The sequence below is a fragment of the Schistocerca piceifrons genome, chromosome 1, assembly GCF_021461385.2.
Source record: "Schistocerca piceifrons isolate TAMUIC-IGC-003096 chromosome 1, iqSchPice1.1, whole genome shotgun sequence".
In the NCBI taxonomy this organism is placed as follows: Eukaryota; Metazoa; Arthropoda; class Insecta; order Orthoptera; family Acrididae; genus Schistocerca; species Schistocerca piceifrons.
The window spans coordinates 589,235,945-589,261,776 of record NC_060138.1 but is presented as its reverse complement, the minus strand read 5'-3'; the positions used below and the strand labels follow the sequence as shown (position 1 = coordinate 589,261,776).

The following is a 25,832-nucleotide window of genomic DNA, read 5'->3' as shown; positions in this document are numbered from 1 at the left end:
TTTGTTAATGATTGTTTTGATGATTCTTCTGTCTTGATTCTGTAGTTTTTTGATTTGGGGATCAACTTGTTTTGATTGTGTACATTGTCTCAGATTTAATGACAGAGTAGTAGTATTTGAATACGGTTTTCACTAATACATTGCTCTTTTTATAGGCTGGCCAAATGTATCATTGTGCTTGTTTCAGTTTAGTTGTCCTGCTTCCTACTGTATATTTATCACTGAATTAAGCTATGATTTCACAAAGATATTTGAACTTATTTGTGGAAGAGATCTGGTACACTGTAAAATTCGAACTGATTATATAATGGAAAGATAGAGATTTTGAAAACAGATTTTAAACTGCAAGACATTGCTCAAGGCAGGGATGGACAATGACTATAATTGACTGGTCAGGAACCACAGATTAAAACTAAATAAATTGCAAAAAGGTACAAAATGAAGTAGATGGGACCTGGAGAAATTGTAGGAAACAGTGGTTGTTGAGAATTTCAGAGGGAACATTTGATAACGTTGGATGAAACTGTGGGAAATAATACAACAGATGACAAATTGGTAGCTTTGAAAGATGAAATAGTAAAGGCAGCAGAGGATCACTTAGACACAAAGAAAAGATCTAGTTGAAATCCCTGGATAGCACAGGAGATATTGAATTCAACTGGCTTTTGTAGGCCAGTTTGAGGTTACTTCCCTATTTGAAATACTATAAGTGTTCTGCATCAAACTGTTCATCTCTACTTCTCCTACACCACTATGGTACATTATACACAAATATTGTTTGCATACGTGTAGTAGGTACGTAATAAAGGAAATAACTAAGCCAATAATATGGAAGGGGAAGATGAAGCAGATGAAGATGAGATGGGGGATGTGATAGTGCAAGAAAAATTTGCAGAGCACTGAAAAATCTAAGTGAAAAGAAGGTCCCTAGAGTAAAAGACATTCAGAATTATTGGGATCCTTAGGATAAAATTATTCCACCAAGTGTGCAAGATTTATGTGGCAAGTAAAATACCTTCACACCTCAGGAAGAATGTAATAATTCCATTTACAAAGAATGCAGGTACTAACAGGTGGGAATATTACTGAACCAAGAGTTTAATAAGTCATTGTTGCAAAATACTGGCACAAATTATCTACAGAAGAACAGGAAACTGATAGAAGCCAACCTTGTTGAAGGTCAGTTTTGTCTCTGGAGAAATGTCAGAACACTTAACACAACACTGATTCTATGACTTATCCTAGAAGATGGGTTGAAGGAAGGTAAACTTACAAGTATACGAGGTGTGACAATAAAGTAATGAGACTGATTTTCTTTGCAAGATGTGGCAACCCTGCAGGCTTGCGTAGGCACAATATCTTTGACCTTGGTCTATAAGCTGCTTCTAGTCCAAGCAGCACATCGATGCAACTGCTCAGTCGTGAGTTTGCTGTAATAAGTTAACACGTGTTTGTGTCTCTTGTCACGGACATGGAACCGCATAATATTGCGCAACGGTTTGTCATTTCTTTCTGTGTTAAATTGGGTGAAAATGCGACGACAACTTACGGTAAGCTTCAGAAGGCTTTTGGAGATGAGGTTATGTCAAGAGCTTAAGTTTTTCGTTGGCATAAAATGTTTAGTGAAGGTAGAACGAATGTTGAAGACCGAGAACGAATGTTGAAGACCGCAGTGGACGACCATCTACCTCACGGACGGATGTCACTCTGCCAGGGTGCGTGAACTCATACGATCTGATCGAAGATTATCTGTAAAAATGATTGCAGAAGAACTGAATATCAATCAAAAAACGGTTCGTCTAATTGTAACTGAAGATCTTGGTATGAGAAAGATTTGTGCAAAAATCTCACACCACAACAGCGAGAAATGCGGAAAAATGTGACAGCCTGTCTGTTAGAGCAAACAGAAATCAATCCAGAATTGTTGAGCCATGTAATCACTGGTGATGAAAGTTGGTTTTTCAGAACGATCCAGAGACAAAACGCCGAAGTTCACATTGGTGCTCAAAGGGCTCACCCAGACCAAAAAAAGCTCGCATGTCAAAGTCAAAAGTGAAATGCATGCTTGTGTGCTTCTTTGATTCCAAAGGAATTGTTCATAAAGAGTGGGTGCCTCCTGGACAAACAGTTAACCAATATTACTACAAAGAAAATTTAGAAAGACTTCCTAAAAAGAGTTCTTCGTGTCTGTGCCAACATTGCTGATAATTGGATTCTGCATCACGATAATGTGCCATCCCATACTGCTCCGTCAGTACGGCAATTTTTAACCTCAAAACAAATTTCAGTACTACAGCCACCTTATTCACCAGATATCGCTCCATGTGACATTTTTTTATTTCCAGGAGTCAAAACGGCGATCAAGGGACACCATATTCAAACAGCACAAGATGTTCAAAAAGCTGTGACGAGAGTCTTGGAGTATATTACAGAAGATCAGTTCCAGAAATGTTACCATCAATGGCAGAAGCGCTGGAAAAAGTGTGTGCAATCAGAAGGGAACTACTTTGAAGGAGGCAACAGTAAACTTGACTAAAATGGCAGGCAACATTTCTTTTCACATCAGTCTCATTACTTTATTGTCGCACCTCGTAGATTTACAGAGCACCTTTGACAATGTTGACTGGACAACATTCTTTGACATTTTGAGGGCAACAGAGGTAAAATAAAGGAAGTGAAAGATTATTTACCAATTGTACAGGGCTTGACTGAAATTACAAGAGTGGAAGGACACGAAAGGAAATCCACAGCTGAGAAGGAAGTCTCAAGGGGGTTGTAGCCTAGCCTTAATGTTATTCAATCAGTAAGCTGTGAAGGAAACGTAGGAGATATTTGGAAAGAGAAATAAAGTTCAAGTAGAAGAAATACGAACTTGGAGATGTACGACTGATATTTTAATTCTGTGAGGAATGGCAGAGGAATTGAAACAGCAGTTGAACGGAACAGATAATGTCTTGAAAATGAGATATGAGATGAACATCAAGTAAAACAAGGGTAATGATATGTAGTCGAATTAAAACAGCTGATGGTGAGACATTTATATTAGGCAATGAGACAATAATAGTAGTAGATTAGTTTTGCTGTTTGGATGGCAAAACAGCTGATATGGCAAAGCAAAGAGTATACAAAATGGAGAATGGAATAGCACAAAAAGCATTTTATGAAAAAGAAGAAGAGAACTGAAGCTTTTGAAATGTGATGCTATAGAAGACTGCAAAATGAAGGAATTGTCAGTGATGGAAGTGTTTATTGGGGTGTGGTGTAAAAATTATAGAAGGAAACCAAGGCTTGAATATAGTAAGCAGGTTCAAACACATGTAGATTGTGGAAGTTATGCAGAGATGAAGAGGCTTGCACAGGACACAGTAGCACAGAGCTGCATCAAACCAATCTTTGGACTGAAGACTACCAACACCAAGCAGCAGCAGCAACAACAACAACAACAACAACAACAACCATTTTTTTGTTATTGTTAAGTTGAAGAGCTGATGTTCTAACACTGAAGGTTGGTATCATTTTCATTTCTCAAATAAACTTCGGAAACCAAGCTGATGTTCTAACACTAAAGATTGACATCATTTTCATTTTTCAAATGAACTTCATAAACCAAGTTTTCCTCCTATTTTTCAAATACTTCAATTTCAAGTTTACATTCTTCCACATTATTTGCAAGTCGTGCACGATCATCAGGGAATGTTAGGCAACTAAGTTTGGTATTTTTGACAATCTTGATGTCTGGTTTGCATTTCTTATACCACTCATGCATTACTTTCTCCACTGTGCAGTTAAACAGTAATGGTAAAAGTCCACTGAATGGGCCAGACACTTACTACTAAATTAAACTTTGGATCTGATATCCAAAATGGTGATTCGGATGATGTTTATGAGTCTTTGGGGTAGACCAAATTCTTTACGGATTTACTACGGATTTACAGTATGAATATTGTCGTACTCTTTTTTGAAGTAAACAGAAGTAATGACTACAATTTTGTAAAACTCTTTGATGTTTCATGATCCACTTAAGAATGAAAATTTGATTGTGACAGCTTCTTCTTAGTCGAAATACTCCTTGACATTCTCCAAGTTCTCAGTCAAGCTATTCCTGAATTCTCATGTATATAATACTAGATAAAACTCAAATAATGGAAACTCCAGTTAGGAATATCAACAATGTAGGAAAAGATAATGTCTCTCTCTCTCTCTCTCTCTCTCTCTCTCTCTCTCTCACACACACACACACACACACACACACACACACACACACACACACACACACAAATCCCATGTCATGTACACATGACCGCCAACTCCAGCATCTCAGGCGCCGCTGCAGTGGGGAGATCCTCTTGATGCAGAAAGAACTCATGGGCAAGTCTTGTGCGGGCAATGCGTAGTCAGCATAACAATGACATCTTTCAGAGAGGCCTGGAAAGATGTGTGCCACACTTTATGGACCCTTTGGAATTCCGGCCTGAGATGCTGGAGTTCGTGGTTGTTTGTATTTATGTATGTGTGTGTGTTAACTGATGAAGGTTGTGGCTGAAAGCTGTGAGTGTCTTTTAATCGTGCCTGTCTGCAACCCGATGTGTCATCTTTATGGTAAATAGTAATCTATCTTTTCCTACATTGTTAATTCTAAATAAAATCTAGTATGACATCAAGTAGAGATATCCCATGATAATTATTTGGGTCCAATATCTCACCGTTTTTGTGGGTGGATTATTGCAGTGTATTTTTGAAGTGTTTGTTCATTTGCATTCTTTCATAGTTCTGCAACCAATTGATTCTCTTTTGCTGCTATGTAGATCTTGAGTGAAATAATTGCTTTTATTACTTAATCGTAATCTGCTCGTATAAACTTCTCTAGCAAAATTTTAATATTTTTGAACAAAAATTCTTTTTATTCTGTGGTATTGATGATAATGATTATGTGTTTAAGGGGTTAAACTACTGGGTCATCAATCCTTCCTGATCATGAGAGAAAGAGGTAAAAAGAAAGGGGGACTTGGCTGCTCAAACTGTATAAGTAAGTCAAAGAGTTAAAACGGCACGACAGTAGTTGTAAGACAATGGATAACAGAAAACAGAGAGAACCCTGGCAGCATCTTGCACATGGGGTCTAATAACTAGGTGAGAGTGGGAAAAAGTAATCTGTGGTTGCTGGGTGGGTACCCGCCACAGGGGGAAGCTCTTGCCCCCATAGGTTAGCGTAAAATCCACTCTCCCTCAAGAAATGCAACACTGTGGTAGTGGCTGTCACATCATTTGCAAGCATCTGAGGTAGTGAGGTAGGCAAGCTGAGAGTGTACCGCACATCGGCCAGCAGGTCGCACTCAACAAGAACACACGCTATCATCAGTAGACTACTGCAGCTGCCATGAAGGGTATCCTCCAGACGCAGGAGGAACTTGGTGAGTCTTGTGTGACCGATACATAGTCAGCACAGCACAATGGCACCTTTCCTAAAAGCCTGGAAAGATGTATGCCACACCTTAGTGGTGAACTGGGACTTGACACACCACAAAGCCTGAGAGATGGCAACCAACTCTGCAGTGTATATGCTGCAGGCACTTGGCAGAGAGTGTTTTTTGTGTCCCCATGCATGTGCAAAAGCATAGCCAACCCTGTCATTGACTTTCAATCCACCCATGTAGATGTGTACCGAATTAAGAGTAATCATGGAGGATTGAAGGGTAGGATCAGCATCCTTCTTGGGGTCACAAAAGAGGTCCATTTATATCAAAGGACAGGGTACAGCCCATGGAGGGATGTCGAGAGGGAGCTCTAGGAATACAGACTCTGGGATGTGGGAGGTCCTTCAGCAGAATATCAAGTCGGATCCCAGCTGGTTTTTCCATTTGGGCAATGCACAAACAATGTGGACTACTGGTTGTGGAACAGAGTTGAGTGACTCATATGGAAGGCTCCTGTTGCCAACCACATGCCAGTTTGGTGAACAGGGTCCAGCAGGTTCAGTATGAATGGTGCTGCCAACCCATAGGCAACATATCTATAGTCCAAGCACAATAAAATCAGAGGTTTATAAAATATCAGAACTGTGCGGCCCACACCCCACGAGGAGTGACTAAGAAAATGAAGAGCATTCAGCTTCTTCGTGCAAGTTGCCTTGAGCCAGCAGATATGCGGCTGCTAAGTTAGCTGGTGGTCAAATGAAATACCTAAGATTTGGAAAGTTTTGACAAATTCAAGTAACTGGTCACCAAGAGAAAGTTCTGGGTGCGGGTGCACAGCTCGGAATCGACAAAAATGCACAACTCATAATTTTGCATGAGAAAACTGATAGCTGTGATTCAGGGCCCAGTCATGCACTCTCCAGACAGCCTCCTGAAGTTGGCACTCAGAGGTGCGCAGTGATGCAGAGGCACAGTACAGGCAAAGATCATTCACATACAGTGATGGAGAGACCCCTTGCATTTACGATACCATTGATGGCGACAGCAAACAGCATTACACTCAGAACCAATTCCGACGGACTCTAGTTTCCTGCACATATTGGTTGCTGAGAGTCTAATACGAGGAAGGGGGCAGGAAGCTGTGGCATTAACTAAAACAGCTTGTGATAATAAAAAGGTCCTCCTGGGGGCACATTGTCATCCAAACACACTGGTAGACACTAGCGGCCACAGCCTCTAGTGCAGTGGAAAATGGCACCTGCTCACTGAAAGTATCAGAGCACATGGGGGTACAGACCCCATCAGACGTTCTACTGACATTAACCCCGTTGGTACAGAAGGCTTGTTAGTTTTCTTAGCACGGAGGTGTGTTGCTGCAAACCATGTTTCCTGAAGTGCTATGCCAATTACTGAATAAGTAGCCCTTAAATGACAGAGTTAGGTCAAATGGTGATAGTAGCCATTATGGTTCCATTAAAAGAGCATTGGAGTCAGGTCTGTGGCAAATGGAAAATGTGGTTGTGATTATTTTGCTACCAGGTCATGGTCCACGTGATTGTGTGATACATCATCCATGTGCATAGGATCGACCACTGCAGGGCTGGGAAGCAGAACATCTGAAGCCTTAGAAAGTACCTTACCTTTCTGCTTATCCTTCTGAGACTTCGATTTCTGTGAAGATTTCCCCATTTTACCTTCTGGGAGAGAAGACGACCATACTTTTCTTTTACCTGCAGTCTGTGGCTGATGGACCTTGTCTTGAGAGGGAGCCACCTTTAAAGGTGTCTCATCCCTGACAACAGAGGATGACTAGGCATCTCTGGTGCACCAATGGTGTGGGAATCACCAGTGCTATAGGTGTAGGTGATGAGAGAGCTGACATTCCCTCCCCTAACTATGGGGCAGTTCATGGAATATGACCAGGACCAGCAGAAGTCGTGCGTGACCTTGTCATTGTATGAGGTGTGGACTGTGATGCAACAGTCACAAAATTGGAGGCCTTATTAGTTAGATGAAGTTTTTCAGACTTTTTCCTTGCATTTTGGTAAGACAGACGGTCAAGTATTTTACACTCTTGAATTTTCTTCTCCCTCTTCAACACTGAGCATTGTGGTGAATGAGAAGAGTGCGGTTCCGGATAGTTAATGTATTGACGGGATTGCTCAAAAGGGCTGCTCTCATGGGACACCCGTCCACATGCCCTACATATAGCCTCATTAGAACAGCAGGATGACATGTGTCCAAATGTTTGGCAACTAAAACAGCTCATTGGGGGAGGGACATAAGGATGACATCACACCTATAAACCCTGACCTTAACCTTCTCAGGCAAAATGTTGCTGTTGAAGGCCAGAATAAAAGCTCAGTGTCCACTCTATCATCCTTGGGTCGCTGTTGGAAGCAGCAAACAAAATGGACCCCATGCTGTGGCAGTTTAGTCTGAAGCTCTTCATCAGTTTGTAGCATGAGGTCCTGATGGAATATACCACCTTGAAGTCCACTGAGCTTATTATGAGGAGAAATCGTGACTAGTGTATCTCCTAACTTGACGCACACCTGGGGTGCCCGTGATTGATGGGCGTGTGATGTTTTGATCCACAAAGATCCATTTCTCGCCTTCACTACTGCCGCACCCCCCCCCCCCCCCCCCTTAAATCGATCTTCAATATTTTCATTGATAAACAATGGCTTTGTGAAACAAAAGAGCTGTCGTCAGTGCAGGAACAAACCAAGAACTCAGTAAACTGTCCAACACTTCCATTTCTCCTTGCCTGGTTCTCATCTTGAGGCATGATCAATAACAGAAATGCATTAACATCACTGTTACTGACTGATGAGACAGCTGTGCTGGCGTGGCCACCATTAAGTTTGATTCGTTTCATTGCAGTTCATCCACCCTGATGCAACTCACTCTGAATGGAGGCTCTCCCCATGAGCACCACCCCACCAAGGCAAAGGTCACCTGGCACAGTAGCCGTTGTCCGGAGTCCCGGAACCCCAAAGCGGGCAGGCACCTAATCCTTGGTTGACACGGGGAGGTCACAGCTCAGGCATTGGCAGTGCGATCCCTGCACTGTCAGGTGGCTACCACCGAGAGGGTACATGACAACCCCAACATGATGTAATGGCTACTGCGCTGTATTTTGGCTGCAGAGGTAGAGCCACTTGACTGGTAGGTGCAGAATATAACACCACACTGTGGAGAGGTAACGCATCACAGTAAGGCATCCTTCCCCAAACAGCCTGCACTTTGGTAAAATTTGGAAAGTGGAGGTCAAATACAAAAAGGGGATCATGGGTCGGTTCCAGCCCCTGACACTGCGGGGGGATCTGTGGTATTCTGTGGTTGCTCAATGCTGAGTAATTCCTTGAATTGGTTGGCCAGAATGTTGGCACTGTCTCAATTATTAAGTACCGTTTTCTTGTTTTTATTTTTCATCCTATGTATGATTGAGTATACACTGATTGATACTGTCTAAATGTCTTGTAATGTCCCTTGTTCTAAATTGACTGAATATGTTGTCTATGGTTACCACTCTTTCATTTTGCTAATGTCGTTGGGCATTTTTCTTCTAGCATAGGTTAGTTATTCTCAAAATGTGAAACTTTCTGGCAGATTAAAACTGTGTGACAGACAGACTCAAACTTGGGAGCTATGCCTTTTGCAGGCAAGTGCTCTTATGATTAGCTACCCAAGTACGGCTCGCGACCCACCCTCGCAGCTTGAATTCTGCCAATACCTCATCTCCTACCTTCCAAACTTCACAGAAACTCTTCTGCGGAGAAATGACTTAGCCGTAGCCTAGGGGATGTTTTCAGAATGAGATTTTCACTCTGCAGCAGAGTGTGCACTGATATGAAACTTCCTGGCAGATTAAAACTGTGTGCCGCACCGAGACTCGAACTCGGGACTGGCACATAGTTTTAATCTGCCAGGAAGTTTCATATCAGCACACACTCCGCTGCATCGAGTCATAACGATCCGAGTTGATGTCTACCAAACAGAGGACTTTGTCTCTATAAATTTCCCGTCACCTTCAATTTTATGTTTGGGCATTTCCAGATCATTACGTTTGCAAGATTGCCTCCTAAGTTTTGAGGTCTCCAAAATAAGTCTATGATTCTCTCTGTGCAAACTAAGTTGACACTTGCTGCGGTGGCTGATGGGAATGACTATTCATGTGAAATGGCATTACAATTGCTCCCAACAGGCATCGCGCTGAGAGTCAACTTACTTGGCGCAGGCAGTAAACACACAGTTCAATTAATCTTTGACTACTCTTGTTAGTTAATTTATGAGCTGGCTGTGCCTCAACACTGCATGATACACTGAAGAGACAAACAAATTGGTGCACCTGCCTAATATCATGTAGCACTGTAATCAGCCACAGTGGGGCACCCCGGATTTTTAGGTTTGTGAATTTTGGAGAGCATGTAGAAGGGGGGGGGGGGGGTGGGCTGTTGTTGGGGTGAGTAGGTAGATGGATTCAGGGGAGAGTTTGTGGGAAGTGCCTAAGGATTTTAGCAGGGATTGGAGGTTGGTGGCGGGGTATGACAACTGGCAGAGGCCCTCATGGTGCATCACAACAGTGGTAGAACCTTTGTATGCGAGGATCTGTTTTTAGGTTGTGTATGGCAAACATTTCTTCTGCTGAAAAGTAGTTGTTCTTAGGGAGGGAGTTGGGGAAGGATGGTGAGGGCAGGTTGGAAGTTAGAAATTCCTGGAAGATGACCACAAGATGGTTAGACAGCACCGTGGGAGTGTCACATTTGGATGGTGGTACATATTGGGACAGGCAGCGTTTAGGACTGGATTGGCTTTGGTTGGAGGGGTTAGTGGAAAAGAAGAATTTCCACTGTAGGGAGCAGGAGAAGGAGAGTGGGAGAAGGAGAGTAGGTCTTTCAAAGTCCAGTATGGTTAAACACAGGTGTAGGGCTGAATGTGAGGCCTTTGGATAGGACTGAAACTTCTGTGGGGCTGAGGATTTTGGTGAAGAGGTTAATAACAGTGTTCTGGGAGTGTTTCAGTTCTGGTAAAAAAATGCTGAATGTGACTACGGGCGCAAAATGAAAAATGAATGTGATCTTGTTGGAACAAAAGCTTCACACCTTGCAGAGAATTGATGCTCGTGAGCCACCCATGAAAGTTGCTGCAGATTTGAATGTCAGTAGGAGTACGATTGCTGACTGGAAGACAAATCAATCGGAAATTGAAAAATTTTGTTCCATCCAAGCTTCAGACAGCACAGTGAAATCTCGAAAAACACTGAGAAAAGGTGCACATCCTTAGTTAGAAGAGGCCTTATTTTTGTGGCGTGAGCAAATAAGAGCCAAAAGTGTGCCAGTTCCAGTCCTCTACTTCGTCAAAATGTGATGACTTTTTATGAGCTGATTGAAGGAAAGGAGCAAGAATTCCTCGGAAGTGATGGCTGGCTGGATCAGTTCAAGAAGCGGCATGGCATTCGTGAAATTGCCATCAGTGGCGAATCATTATCTGGGGATGAAGCAGCTATTGCTGAGTTTAAGAAGAAACTGTACACAAGGATTGACAAAGGAGGTTGTACTGGCGATCAGCTTTACAACTGTGATGAAACTGGGCTGAATCACAAAATGTTGCCAATGAAAACCATTACCTCTAAGCAAGAAAAACCGTCATCTGGATATAAAAAAAGCAAAGAAAGAGTTACTGGCCTCGCATGCAGTAATGCCACTGGCAATCTTAAACTGCGCCTTACTTTAATTGGCAAATCCAAAAAACCAAGGACATTTAGATGATAACCAGCTGATAAACCTTTACCATTGTTGTACACAAATCAGTCTAAGGCATGGATGAATGGTAGTATCTTCAAATAGTGGTTCCAGGCAGAGTTTGTTCAAGTTGGAGCAAAATGCATGGAGGAAAATGGATTTCCTTGAAAAGCACTACTTCTTGTGGACAACGCTCCTTCTCACCCAGATGATCTACAATATGGAGACATCAAAAGTTGTGTTTCTCCCACCAAATGTCACGTCTCTATGTCACCTGATGGACCAAGGTGTTCTCGAGGTGACAGAAAAACATTACAGACGCAAACTGCTGGAATACTTAATCGGTGCGATTGATGCTGAAGAAGATTTTTGTGCAACCCCTTAAAAATTGATGTTTTAAGTGTCATTCATTGGATTGCTGAAGCTTTGTATTCCTCCTATTTCTCTTGTTAGGTCTTGGGGAAAACTCTTAGATCGTAAGACAGCTTATCAGTGGTGGGAAGAAGGAGGCAACACCAAAACTCAAGCTGACATGCCAGAAACTAGTGAAAATGACATACTTTGAATGAATTTACTGGAGAAGCTACTGCCGTCAAGGCACTTGGGGCTAGTTTTTCAGTTCCCATGTTTTACTCCTCTGCCGCCAAAGATTTGAGCAAGGATTTCACTGCTTGTTTGAGATCTGTTTTCCACCAAAAAATTCATTTACTTTCAGGAATAAGTGAAAATGACATGATGCCAAGTCAGGGCTATAAGGAGAAAGCCAAATATTTCCCGCTTATGTTGCTGAAGTTATAGCTGTGTTCAGGCTGATGCATGACTCAAAAAACAACTTTGCCGACAACATTCCATGGCTCGTGTTTTGGATGGCATGCCAAAGTTGTTGAAGAGTTCCACAATCAGCCTATAAACTGATTGATTGTACAGTCCACAGATGCACTGCCAGTCCATAGTGTCCAATGGACACAGTATTTCAGCAATCAGACATGTTGCCATCATCAGTTACATTGATGAACTGAGCTCCTGAGGGCAAGCGGCCAAATTATATTCCGTCCCATCACAAGCCATAATATCCATGGTCCATGCCAAAGGATGCATGCCTGCAGTCATGAAGAAACTTGCATCGGCACCTGTGGTCGTGTCAGTGTAGTTGCTCTGTCTGCCCTTGTTGCCAAATTGTTGTGTTTGCTGAGCATCTTCTTAATTAGACCCAGAGCTGGTTTCGAAGCCATGCTGATGTTATAGCTGCAGCCCCATCTGATAAGATTATCGCTGGTGTGAATTTCAGTCAATTTGGAAGTCTGCACTAAAATACTGATATGTTCAGTCGAGTGTGCCACTGGTGTTCTCGACATTGATCTTTGATGGTGCACACTGCTTCTCCAATGTATGTCTTGTCACATTGGCACTGAATCTGTATACCCTGGCTTTCCGCAAACCGAGGTCATCTTACCCCCCCTCCATAAATGCCTGTGTTTTGTTGGGTGGGCAAAAGACAGTTCTTATGCAGTGCTTCTCCAGTATGCACCTGACATTTCCCTATAGTGGCCCAGAGTGTATTATAAGGGCTGTGGCTACCTCTTCCCCTGTGATTTCTTCCATCTTAACAGGTTGTACCATAGCGGTGGGTGGAGTGTGTGCTTAATCTGCATTTTGAACATCAATTTTTTTGGAACACACTTGTGAGATTCTCTGTGTCTGAGAACGTGTGCGCACCTCGTAAACTAGTGTCTTTTGTACCCTATTGTGGTGGCAGCTAACTGCATGCAGATACAAGTCAGTGTGTATTTTCCTCTGATGAACACCATGACCTAGGGTGCTCTTGACTATGAAGTCCAGTAAAAGGTAGTCCCCTGCTTAATTTGCTATTGGGATACACAGGGTTCAGATGTACAGTCATGGACAAAACGAGCGAGACCCCTCGCCTTTTCGTTATGCTGATCCGCACACCTTTAAAGTCTGCTACACAGTAAAACAGGCAAGGCGACGAAGTGTTACCAACATACTACACACAGGCGTGAAATTGACAAACTATCCGAACTTTGTCAGACTGTTTTCAATCATGTGTAAGACTATACGAGGGTTGGAACTTAAATAGTGGTAACTATTTATTCACAACCGATACAAAAGAGTTACGTGTTTGCACCTGTAACTGTCCTTCAAAGTAGTCACCAGCGTTGTGTAGAACCCCATTGCCATCGATGTGGAAGGCGTAGTATACCGTTAGTAGAGCCTGGTCTGTTGATGGTGCGAATGGAGCGGTCTACTGCCTGTCGAATCTCTGCAACAGTTCTGAAGCGAAAGCCACGAAGTGGTTCCTTCATCTTCACAATCAAATCAAAGTCACAAGGACTTTGGATGGTACATTATTTCCCAGATCCATCGACTGAACAGAGCAGCCACAGCTTATGTTGTGCAGAAAGTGTCGCCATTTCTTTCTCAAAGCCGGTCTCAGGTGGTGCTCCAAAAACTAACAGTAATACTGTGCATTGACGGTCTGGCGTGGAGGGACATTATGTGTTAGGATAACACCTTCACAGTCGTACACGAGAATCACCATAACGCCAGACCACTCCATTCGCACCATCAGCAGAACAGGCTCTGCTAACGGTATACTGCGCCTTCCACATCGATGGCAACTGGCTATACACAACGCTGGTGACTACTTTGAAGGACGGACAGTAACAGGTGCAAACATGTAACTGTTTTGTATCGGTTGTGAATAAATAGTTGCCACTATTTAAAGTTCCAATCTTCGTATTAATGCTGATTGGTGAGTTAAATACAACACGTAAATATAAGCTCTAAATGAAAGAAGAAACGCTAATTAGTATGAAATGTACTAATAAAAATGAATTTCAGCTTATCGAGATAACACAACTGTTCTAGTAAGACAAAGTACCCCAGATCATTACGAATTAGCAAAATATGCACATTCGGCTGTGAAACGATTTGTGTCAACGTTCAGACCAGTCATAGTGGATTGCCTCTATTATCACCTCAGACATGAATAAGCCGGCAATTTCGCAATGAAAATGGCAAAATGATCTTCAGTTTCTGTTGCATAGAGCTGTCTGGACTCTAAAACATGAATTTTCTACCTTTATGTCACCACTTATGTGACAATCATTCGGGATTTTTATCAAAATAACAAAATACTGTTATTAGCGAGTAAATTTAGTAGGATAATTCTGCACCACTCCAGGAAATAAACGGCTACATAGCTGTAAAACGTATTCGACAATTTTTCGAATTCTCCATTAGATTCGCCACAGCCAGAAGACGTTCATTAGCCGAAATGTTTCTTAAGCTAGCTAGCAATGGTAATGCTCGCACTTCTAAAACACGGTGGAATTAATACTATGATCTGAATTACCACGTGTGTAAGAAGATGGATTTTATTTGCATTCCTGTAAACATGATTTAGATCGAAAGTGTAGCTATGAGTAATATGCTGTTGTATCGACTGCAACTAGAACATTCCGAATAAAGAGTAGGGAGAATTATTTATGCGGCCCTCATCTTCAGTAAATGTCGTAGCTATTTTCGTTGTTAGGATTTCGTCACCTAAATCGGTAAAAATTGAACCCTATTAGTCTTACTTTCTTCACCGTGTATCTGGCGCCCTGTGGATGTCAATATGAAACTCTTGTAGAACTTCATACTTGTTACTGCCTTCCTTTTTCCACTTCTGTCAATAACTGAATTGATTTGTGTGTGGCACTGAATGATTTTTAACTGAATTTCGTTATGAATCTTCACACATTGCTAAATTTGCACACTTTCATGGTAGGTCAGCAAAGGCAATCCACTATGACTGGTCTGAACGTTGACACACATCGTTGCGCGGCCGAATGCACATATTTTGCTAATTCGTAACGATCTGGGGTACTTTGTCTTACTAGAACAGTTGTGTTATCTCGATAAGCTGAAATTCATGTTTATTAGTACAGTTCACACTAATTAACATTTCTTCTTTCATTTATACCTTATATTTACGTGTTGTGTTTAACACACTAATCAGCATTAATGTAGTCTTAAACATGAGTGAAAACAGTCTTACTAAGTTCGGATAGTTTGTCAATTTCACGTCTGTGTATAGTATGTTGGTAACACTTCGTCGCCTTGCTTGTTATGCTGTGTAGCAGACTTTAAAGCTGTGCGGATCAGCATAACGAAAAGGCGAGGGGTCTCGCTCGTTTTGTCCACGACTGTACAAGGAAGTCAAGCAGTTTGTGCCTTCCATGGGGCCAGATGAAGAAGGTGTCTTTCACGTAATGGAAGAAGCAGGTGGGTTTTCGTTTGTATGACATTGAGGTCTCTTCCTCGAAGTGCTACATATACAAATTTGCAACCACTGGTGCGAGTGGGCAGCTCATTGCGGTTCCATCACTTAGCTCATAGTATTCTCTACTACATGTAAGATTTGTGGAGATTAGAAAATGCATGCAAAGGTTGGTGGTCTTCTCGTCAAGTTTCTGATCAATGAGTTCTAGTATTCACATAGAGGAACTGTGGTGAAAAATGAAATGATGTCAAAGCTCATGGTGATATCTGAGTCCTTCAGCCTGAAGTTGTTTAGGCATTTAAGAAAATCTGCATTATTAAGGCAATGATGTAGGCATTTACCTATATAATGACTTATTATCTCTGTCAGGTATTTTGACAGCAAACATGTAAGAGTTCAGATTTTGCTGACAGTGTTCCATAATGGCACGCCATTTTTGTTTGATCTAGGGAAGTCTGTAAGTCTTGTAGGTACAGGTCCTTGTGATGCAAATTCTTGGTGAGCCCCTCTGGTAACTCAAATTCCTTGAGAAGCACCCTGATCTTTTTCTTCACTCTTGTTCTTCACCTTCTTGTTGGGATCAGTGTTGATCTTCCTGTAGAAGTCATCATTTAGCAGGCTCTGTACTTTCTCAGTGTAATCCTTGAAGGATAGAACAGCAGTATCATTGCTTTCATCAGCAGACTACCTAACAATCTCAGGGTACTCTTGCCAGTTCCAAACCCTATATTTGCTGGTAATGTTTCACTTCAGAGTCTTAGTGTCAATCAATTACACTGATGATATCTGTGACCGGTGTGAACCACATCATCAAGGAGCTGCATGTTAGATTGATGACAGTCTTGCATGGGGCTGCCAATGAGAGTTTGTCAATGAGACATGAAAATTTTGTTTGTCATCCTGTAGCCTTCCGATGGGTGGAATCGGCTGCCTCCCAGGTAGCACCATCAATCGAGTCCCAGGTCAAAGAGTTAAAATTATTTGCCAGTTGTAAATATAGTTTTAAAAGTTCTTGAGAATTGTACTCAAGGCTCCAGTGGATTAAGTGTACCGTCACATACCAAGGCAAGTCTGACCTGCTTCTTGATTCTCCTAGGTGCATTACAATCGATGTAATGCTTGATCTTAGCAAAGTTTGGCATAACATGCTCAGCACCCTGCAAACGACATCTTTGGTGGTGCAGCCTGTCGAGTTTTTTGTTTCTGCAATACTTCTCCTCCCCGTAAAGGCGTATAGTGTGATTCCTCAGCTTCTCCCAGTGAATTTGTTGATCAAACAGTCCATGGGTGTACTGCCAGCCCAAAGTGTTACTGAGGCACAATACGATTGGCGATTAGATGTGTGACCATTGTCAGGTGCATTTATGAACTGAGCTCCTGAGGGCAAGTGGCCAACTTACTTCAAACCGTTCCTTCCACAGTCTGCACCTGAGGGTGCATGTCTGCAGTGGCCAAGACATTTGCATTGGCATCTGTAGTAGTGTCAATATAGTTGCTGTGTCCTCTGTGGTTGCCAGATCCTTGTGTTCACTGAGTGTCTTCTTAATTAGACACAGTGCTGGTTCCAAAGCCTGCTAACACTCTAGCTGCAGTCCTGATTGATAACAGTTGCTTCTCTAATGATGCTGTCCTAATATTTGGATATCTACGGTAAAATTGTGGTCTGCTCATATTCCATCGCATGATTCTCTGACAAACAGTGCTGTGCAATTGCCGACTTGTTGAGGTACATGAGTCGAGTGTGCCGCTGGTATTCTTGACGTTGATCTTCCCCATTTGGTTTTTCATTATGTGGAGGACACATTCAGCATCTAGCCCCATGAAAGGGACAAACACCTTGACTTCGTTGTACATCTGAAATCGATACATCCGAACATCACATTTACTATTGAGACCAAAGAAGAAGACAGACAATTCCTGCACGTCATGGTCAAGAGGAGAGATGGCACTCTGGTCCATGCTATGTATTGAAGGAAACCCTCACTGACCTCTATTTGCACACAGGTAGCTACCACTACCGTCTGCAGAGGAATGGGCTACTAAAAGCACTAGTACATAGAGCACGTACCATCTCAGATGCAGAGAGCCTGCCACAGGAACTGGACATCTCAGAAGTGTGTTCTGAAAATCGATACTCAGAGTGGCAGATTAAGTGTGCTCTTCGCCCCACTGCTACAGTACAACATGTGGAGATGGGAGAAATTGCAGAGCTAGAGGAACAGTGGGCACATACTGAAAAAACACTGCATAAGAACGGTCTTTTGCCCGCCCAATAAAACATAGTTATTATTGGAGCTTGTCAAAGATGACTTTGGTTTGCACAAGGCTGGGGTATATCAAATTATGTACCAATGTGACAAGACATGTATTGGACAAACAGCGTGCACAATTGGAGATTGATGCTGAGAGCACCAGCAGCTCAGCTAATGTACCCCTAACAAGTCGGTGGTTGCAGAGCACAGTTTGTCAGAGGATCATACAATAGAATACGAATGTACCGTTATTTTAGTGCAGACTTCCAAATACTGGGACACTGTCATTAGAGAAAGCATTGAGATTTGTACCAGGGATAATCTTATCAATTGAGACTGTGGCTCTAATCTCAACACCGCTTTGGAACCAGCACTGTTTCGTATTGACCACTGGCGAATAACTTATCGAACAGTGGTTACCTGTGTGAATGAGGTTTGCCTGTTTTGGACACACTTGAGATACAGATTGTATATCTAAGTGCATGTCTGTTCTCTCTGAAACAACCACAGGTTCAATTTTATGGCTGTCTGCTGGTATTTAGGTAATATGAATGGATTGTGGGTCCCTTGTCGCCGTATTCTTGTTTTAAATTTTAATAATGTGTTAAGGATTGTGTTACTCTGGATATTACCCAGTTGCTGTGAGGTTTTACGTTGTTGTTTCAGTGGTATAACCATCGGTGTGTGTCAACCATTGTAGCTGGTCATTTAACTGGAGGATGACGCTTTGGTGTCTGCCAGTTTCAAAAGTAACCGATAGCGGGGTCACTGTGTTTACCAGCAGACTCCAGTTCTTCAGTGAATTTAAGTTGAGTATTTTATTACTTGTTCCTGGTGAGGCCGAGGCACCCGTCTTTCCTTCTTCACCATTCCTTTCAGCTTTTATTCCGGCTCGATCTGAGTTCCCATTTCCACACACCTCGGATGTGCCTTTACTTGTCACTGAAATTTTGTAATACCTGAAAGATGCCTTTCATTGTACTGGGTTTTTAAAATCTTATTCAGAGTGGTTTCTGCTGTTATGTCTTAAAAGGTGTCCTGCTTCTGTGGAAGTTTTTATCAGTAAACCATTTCTTGTTTGCACGGTTCTTAAGATTTATGTAAAGAGGGTTTTAAACTTATTTATTGTTTGGGGTGGGCTTTGATGTTCGTAGACATTTTGTTTCAAATTCTAGGGCAATTATGTATATTTTTCTGGGGTAACAGCAGTTTGCTGTTGTCGTGTAATTCTTAAATAAAATCTGTTGGAAATTACAAGCCAGAGTTTGTGTTTGATTGATAATTATTTCCTTATCTTTATTGAATTGAAGTATCCTTGAGCGTATGTCTCACGTCTCAATAACACACACACACACACACACACACACACACACACACACACACACACACACACACACACAGCCATTAACAGCAGCAAAACAAAACACCACAGAAACAAACCGCATACAGCAACAGAACAACAATAACACAAAGAGTACATGAAAACAAGAAAGAAGATTCAAGACCGAGCACTATTACCCACATGCAAAAATGCACACATCAAATAACAAATGTTCTCAAATGAGAAGGGATAAACATAGCATTCAAAACAGACAGTAATCAGGAATATACCTACTGCAACGCAAAATGTGATGGAAGATATGTAGGGTAAACCAGCAGAACATGTGACACTCAGTACGAAGAATATATTAGGGAATGAGATTTTCACTCTGCAGCGGAGTGTGCGCTAATATTAAACTTCCTGGCAGATTAAAACTGTGTGGTGGACCGAGACTCGAACTCGGGACCTTTGCCTTTCGCGCGCAAGTGCTCTACCGAGTCTCGGTCCGGCACACAGTTTTAATCTGCCAGGAAGTTTCAATATATTAGAGCATAGGAATATGGGATAAGCCATTCCACTTTTGCAGAACATTTAAGAGAAAATAAGCACAAACCTACTACAAGAGAGAAAGACATGAAAATAAAATAAATAAAGAAAGACATCTCCTAACCTTACAAGAAAATTACTGCATACATAAAACAAAGGCTGAAAGGAAGATAAGACTACACGACCAAGTGAATATGACTAACTACTGACTGTTTACACTTATTGATCACATAATACACAGTAATTCCAATAGATGATCACAAATATCATTTCTCTCCCAAGAATATAAGTATAGGGGAAAAAATTTAAAAAATAAAGAAAGGACACACACACAAACAAACACACACACACACACACACACACACACACACACACACACACACACACACACACACACACACAACTTACATCAGCATGCATATAGCCACAGAAAAAAAATAGAAAGCAAACCAATCTGAGAAAGCTGGCAACACTTACAGAAACAAATGACACGATACACACAGAAAATGGTGGTTGAAGTGTTATTTATTGAAAACAGTGACCAAAAGGAAAATTGGAAACTTTCAACCATTTTGCTATCTGAGAGAAAGCTGTTTGGCTCAAAAATAATGAATTACATGCTGATAGATAAGTATTTTTCCATTTTATTATGAAATCCTCAATGAACCGTATTTAAATCTGTAAGATTAATCTGTGTATGGAAAAGAAAAAAAATTGTGTAATATTTCAAGACACCCATTGAAGACTCCTTGTAACAATGGCAAAACGCACCTGGGTGCACAAGATATTTTTCTTTTGAACCATTGTATTTCATCAAATTGTTTGCTTACTTACTTACATACGCTATAGCGAAACTGGAAACACACACTATGTTTTCCACTAACTTGGTGGAGAACTCTCATTTAATACAAAATTTTAAAACTGCATATTAGATGTTTCGATACTCTATTGACTCCACTCAATCAAGGAATGCAGAGCTAAGCAACTTTGGCTACAGTCTAACCTGGGAGGATAATATCATATTTCTAACCTCTTCCTTCATACTATGGAAGCACTATTTCATGAATCTGATGCACAATTTCTTTTCTGTTAAGTATTAAAATCTATTTACAGTAATATCATTAGAAACAAGGCACTAGCTCTCAGTTTTGATTACAACAGGGCAGGTAATCTGTTACGGTCTTTTGAACAATGTTTAAGAAATCCAACGTAAAATAAATTTGCAATGTTAACTTCCCATTGCAACTTCCCGATTAGAAGTAAAGCATTTCATAGCCAAGTTCTCTAGTACATCAGTGGCCACTTCTCACAAACTTTGATGACAGTTTTTCAACATTTGCATCTATATCTACATCCATACTCTGCAAATCACTGTGAAGTGCATGAGAGAGGGTATGTCCCACTGTACCAGTTATTAGGGTTTCTTCCCGCTCCATTCATGTATGGAATGCAGGAGAAGTAATTCTTTGGATGTCTCTGTGCATGCTGTAATTATTTTAATCTTGTCCTCACAATCCCTATATAAGCAATACATAGGGAGTTGTTGTATATTTGTAGAATCATAATTTAAAGTCAGTTCTTGGAATGTCGTTAGGAGATTTTCTTGGGATAGTTTACGTCTATCTTCAAGAGTCTACCAGTTCAGTTTCTTCAACATCACTCTTGCACTCTTCCAGGGGTCTAACAAACGTGTGACCATCTGTGCTGCCCTTCCCTATATATGTTTAATATCATCTGTTAGTCCTATCTGGTATGTGTCCCACATATTTGAGCAATATTCTAAGAATGAGTCGCACTCTTGATTTGTAAACAATCTCCTTTGTAGACTGATTGCAATTTTTAGTATTCTACCAATAAACCAAAGTCTGTCACCTGCTTTACCTAAGGCTGATCCTATGCGATCATTCCATTTCATATACCTACAAATTGTTACACCCAGCTATTTGTATGATTGGCTGATTCCAACTGTGATTCACTGATATTACGGTAACACAATACAACATCTTTTTGTTTTGTGGAGTGCACAATTTTACATTTCTGAACATTTAAAGCAAGTGGCCAATCTTTCAGCCTCCTTCAGACAGTACTTCACTGTCTATAACTGCATCATCTGCAAACAGTCTGAGGTTACTATTAGTTATGTCTGCGAAGTCATGAACATGCAACATGAACAAAATGGATCCCAACACATTTCTACATCTGATGAGTCTTTCTCACAAGCTAAGCAATTTATCATTACCATTCTTTCGATGTGCTTGTCTTGTGGTTAATACCTTTTCTACTTCCAGCTGTGACCTATCCTCATGTACGTACTATATTCCATCCCAAATTTTTCACTCATAAAATTAATAATCTATACAACTGAGCTACATGACCAATAACAACATCTCTAAGATATAAACAGTGAAATTTTGCAAGACATACACCAGTAAGGCATTGCGTGAACTTTACATTACATTAGAGTGAGTGAAATACTGGATGAGCTGTTTCCATGTTGCATTAAAAAAGACTGATTTGGAGCTGATTTTGCACAGATCAACCTTGTATATACTATTATAAGTTCACTGTAAACAGGCTGCCAGTAAATGCTAGAAATAAAGAGTATGAAAGCAACGGCCATTCAGTCTGTGTGGGAATGAAATTGTCAGTATGGATTAACTGAATTAATATGTATGTTATGTTTCAAACCATTTAGCTGATCTGTAGCGAAATATCTATATTCTGCGAAGGAAGCTCCACCACCAAGTGAAAGTACCAACAAATTGACCATGTCAGTAATTAGGAAGACTTAAATATGGAACTTTCTCTGTAAAAGTCATCTATAAAATCGTGATACTTTTTATTCTACCTTTTTTTCTCCCTCAATGCTATTATTCCATAGTTCACTACCTGACACAGCAGTTAATAAGCTACATTCATAATCACCATTCTGGACAGCAGCGTTGTAAACTACGACTAACAACATAAATGGCAAGTGAATGAATTCTTGTCTTTAATAGAGAACCAATTCAGATATTTAATTGGTAAGGTGAGACAGTGGTTTGTCAATTGAACTGGCATGGGTGTAACTTTACTGGATAGCAGTAATGTATCTGGCATGCTGTCCGAATTGAAATGATTGCTAGGCAAAGATACTGATGCCCCCCGCCTTTAATTGACACTTAGGCCAAACATAGCCCAGTCATTAATGTGAACTATGGGGCAGAGGGGTGAGGGGAGTGCTGGGATGTTCTCCAAAGGGTCTAGTGGCATATCAACAACGGGATCAGCAAGTTGCAGAGAGTGTGGAATGTTGCACTTGGAAGAGGCTCATCAGTGTCTTAGACAGTTGACAGCTCCAGCTGTTGAGCTTTTTTGCATAATAGCTTACTTAACAGCTGCAAATAAGAACTCACTCAATAAACTGAGAGTAACTCCAGTATATAAACACAAACTCATTTTGCCCACTCGCATAAGAGAACTGAGCAGGAAATGCTGGGTAGGTAGAGTCTGTCTGTAAAGTGAAAAGTGAGCAGCACTCATGGTGGGAGGAAGTTGCCTTTCCTGGGAGAACACTACAGCTGCTGTAGGGGGTTACTAAAAATCGAATTCTACCCTGCAGCCTGAAACTGTATGCAGAAATTTTTGTAGATTCTATTCATATGCATTACCTGTGTTAGTGTAGTTAGTAATTCATATATGCATTCCATGTAGTATTAATGCATTTTGTGCAAAATTGACGCTTGCAGGGCATGCCTGTGCTCTGCATCACCTGTCATTCATTAGGCGCAATTTGGGGGCTCGTATAACTCTGTGAAACAGTCTAGTTTTTTTTTTTTTTTTTTTTTTTTTTTGTGACATAGTGGCTTGGATAAGAGTGAGGGATTACCTACTCAAACTTCAGTTTGCAGACCTATGAAAAAGGGAAGTGCATGAACACAACCAGTGACCTACCTTCCCTTGCACTTCTACACACCACCTCAATGCAGTTACAACCCCAGAACACAACATATTCCTTGATGTGGCTCTACTGCACTTAGATCTGATACAAACATTTGTTATTAAACCATTTCATTTAAAGGTACACATTAATCCTACAGCATTAGCACATATTTTTAATAATCTGATTTTTCTATTCCCTGCAACATGGAAACTATCAGCCACAGAAAAAAAGAATAGAACTGCTTTGGTAAAAACTTTTAACTGGGACACATTTTCAATAGAAGTCGCAGTTTTACGTTATTCAAGAAAACATAAAAAAGTGACCTTTGAAACAACCCCAAACCCAACACTCAACCCCACCAGTCAGGATTTTTAGTTCATAACACTCCCTCCAAAGCACTGTGCAAAAACTTGCAACTAATTGCAACTAAACGATTTTTTCCCCCTAATCTACCTTTTTTGGCCCCCATTGACTGGGCAATACATGAGAAAGACAAACATGAATTCTAGAATAATACACAGAATGTTGAACACCTAAAGCACTGAAAAGTGGAAACACAAATATCAGATTTGCAAAACAACTCATCTAACAATTTCATCCTATTAACATAAAAACACCCATAAGAATTAATAATAATTTGTAGACAGCTAATGCCTTACCTACTACTACTTAACAAAGATACAATACAGTAACTTTAAGCATAAAATTGACAAATGTCTCCTTCCTTTCTTGAATACATAATCTTGGCCTAAAATCACCGATACAGATTTCGAGTGTCTCGCAGATGACATCCACATCACAATAATTATGTTCAGGTTTCCATGACATTTGCAAAACAAAAACACACTGTTCTGCAGTTAACTTTCTGTGTGCTATTTATCATACAACACCACACAACATAATCTCAAACTGCTAGTGTCAAATGACTTATGGGTACTACACACTAGTTAAATCTACAAGTGATAACCACTACGCAAGGCAAAACAAAGTCTAAGGATCACTAGTAAAAACTGACAAATGGGGCCACTCGAATTTCTCATCCTCTGGATGCCAAAAACTATTCCTATCTTGTGCTATGTTGAAAAATTTCTCACAATCCATGTCTAGTGTGCAGGAATGTCACCCAATTCAACAGTAGCAAACAAACTAATTTGAATTATGTTGATGTAACTGAGATAAGCTGCATCAAGACCGCAGACCATACTAGCATACTGTTTTGAAAAGATTGGCAGTGTTGGGCCACTGTTAGACTTTGGCAGAATGGCCTGACGTTGGCCACTGTGACTGCAGCCTAAGTAGGTGCGGAGTTTGAGAGTACGAACTTCATGTAACAGTTCACTTTACCTAAAAATGACTGATTCCTTGATGTTCTTAGACGCTTGCACCTTATCAGTGACAAGGGCTTCAGCAGACCCTTACTCAATTTGTGCACTTGTCAAGATGACAACACAGGTTGTCATCTTTAAGTTGAGCAACCACTGCTATATAATAACATTGTTGACGTAGTATGCACAATTAGAAACTTTACAAACAGGTTGTTTCATTCACTCTGAAAGTAAATATATCTATTAATACCTGCTAAAATGCATGCTGAGAGTTAGGATCTTCTGTTTTTCTGTGTTCAAAGGCAATTTTAAATATTCTTCTGCAAGATAAACCTTGGAAACATACTGTCCCCCAGTAAATTTTACCAATAATTCCTTAGATCATGGAACAGGATAAAAGTCTATTAAACAAGATGCTAATGGTGGCATTAAAATTATCACATACTCTAATACTCCACAGGATTTCTTCACCTTCAGTGTTGCTCACTGACTAGTGCGCACGATGATACTTAAACCACACATCCTATCTATCTCAGCTTTTACTGTTTCTTGTGTAGCAAAGGGGAATTGACATGCCACATAAAAACATTGTCATGGAGCTAGTGCCGTATGTGCACTCGAAGATTCTTCATGCAACTTAATGAGATGATGAACAACTGTTGATATTTGGTGAACAACTTTTTCAGCCATTAAGAGAAATGTTGAACAATAGGTTTACTTGATCATTAATCGTACAACCAAACAGGAAAAATCTGTATAATTAAAAAATGTTAACTGCTGACACTTCCTGGCTGATTGAAACTGTGTGACGGACTGAGAGTCGAACTTGGGAGCTATGCCTTTCGCAGGCGAGTGCTCTGCCAATTGAGCTACCCAAGCACGACCCATGACCCATCCTTACAGCTTTACTTCCACCAGTACCTCATCTCCTATCTTCCCAATTTCACAAAAGTTCTCCTGCAAACCATGCAAGACTAGCATTCCTGGAAGAAATGATCCTCTCTTCCAGGAACACTA

At 40.9% G+C, this 25,832-nt stretch overlaps 1 protein-coding gene across 2 annotated transcripts in view; it reads right to left on the bottom strand.

The window, feature by feature from the left end:
• The window catches only part of LOC124802951 (serine/threonine-protein kinase unc-51), a 173,724-nt gene that overhangs the window by 8,863 nt on the left and 139,029 nt on the right, over positions 1-25,832 (bottom strand). Inside the window, exon 20 of one of the 2 annotated variants that reach the window (XM_047264046.1) lies at positions 6,465-6,473. The exons of the other annotated variant lie outside the window; for it this stretch is intronic. Coding sequence (XP_047120002.1) covers positions 6,465-6,473 — 9 coding nt within the window. The remainder of the gene's footprint in view (positions 1-6,464; positions 6,474-25,832) is intronic. 2 annotated transcript variants of the gene reach the window in all.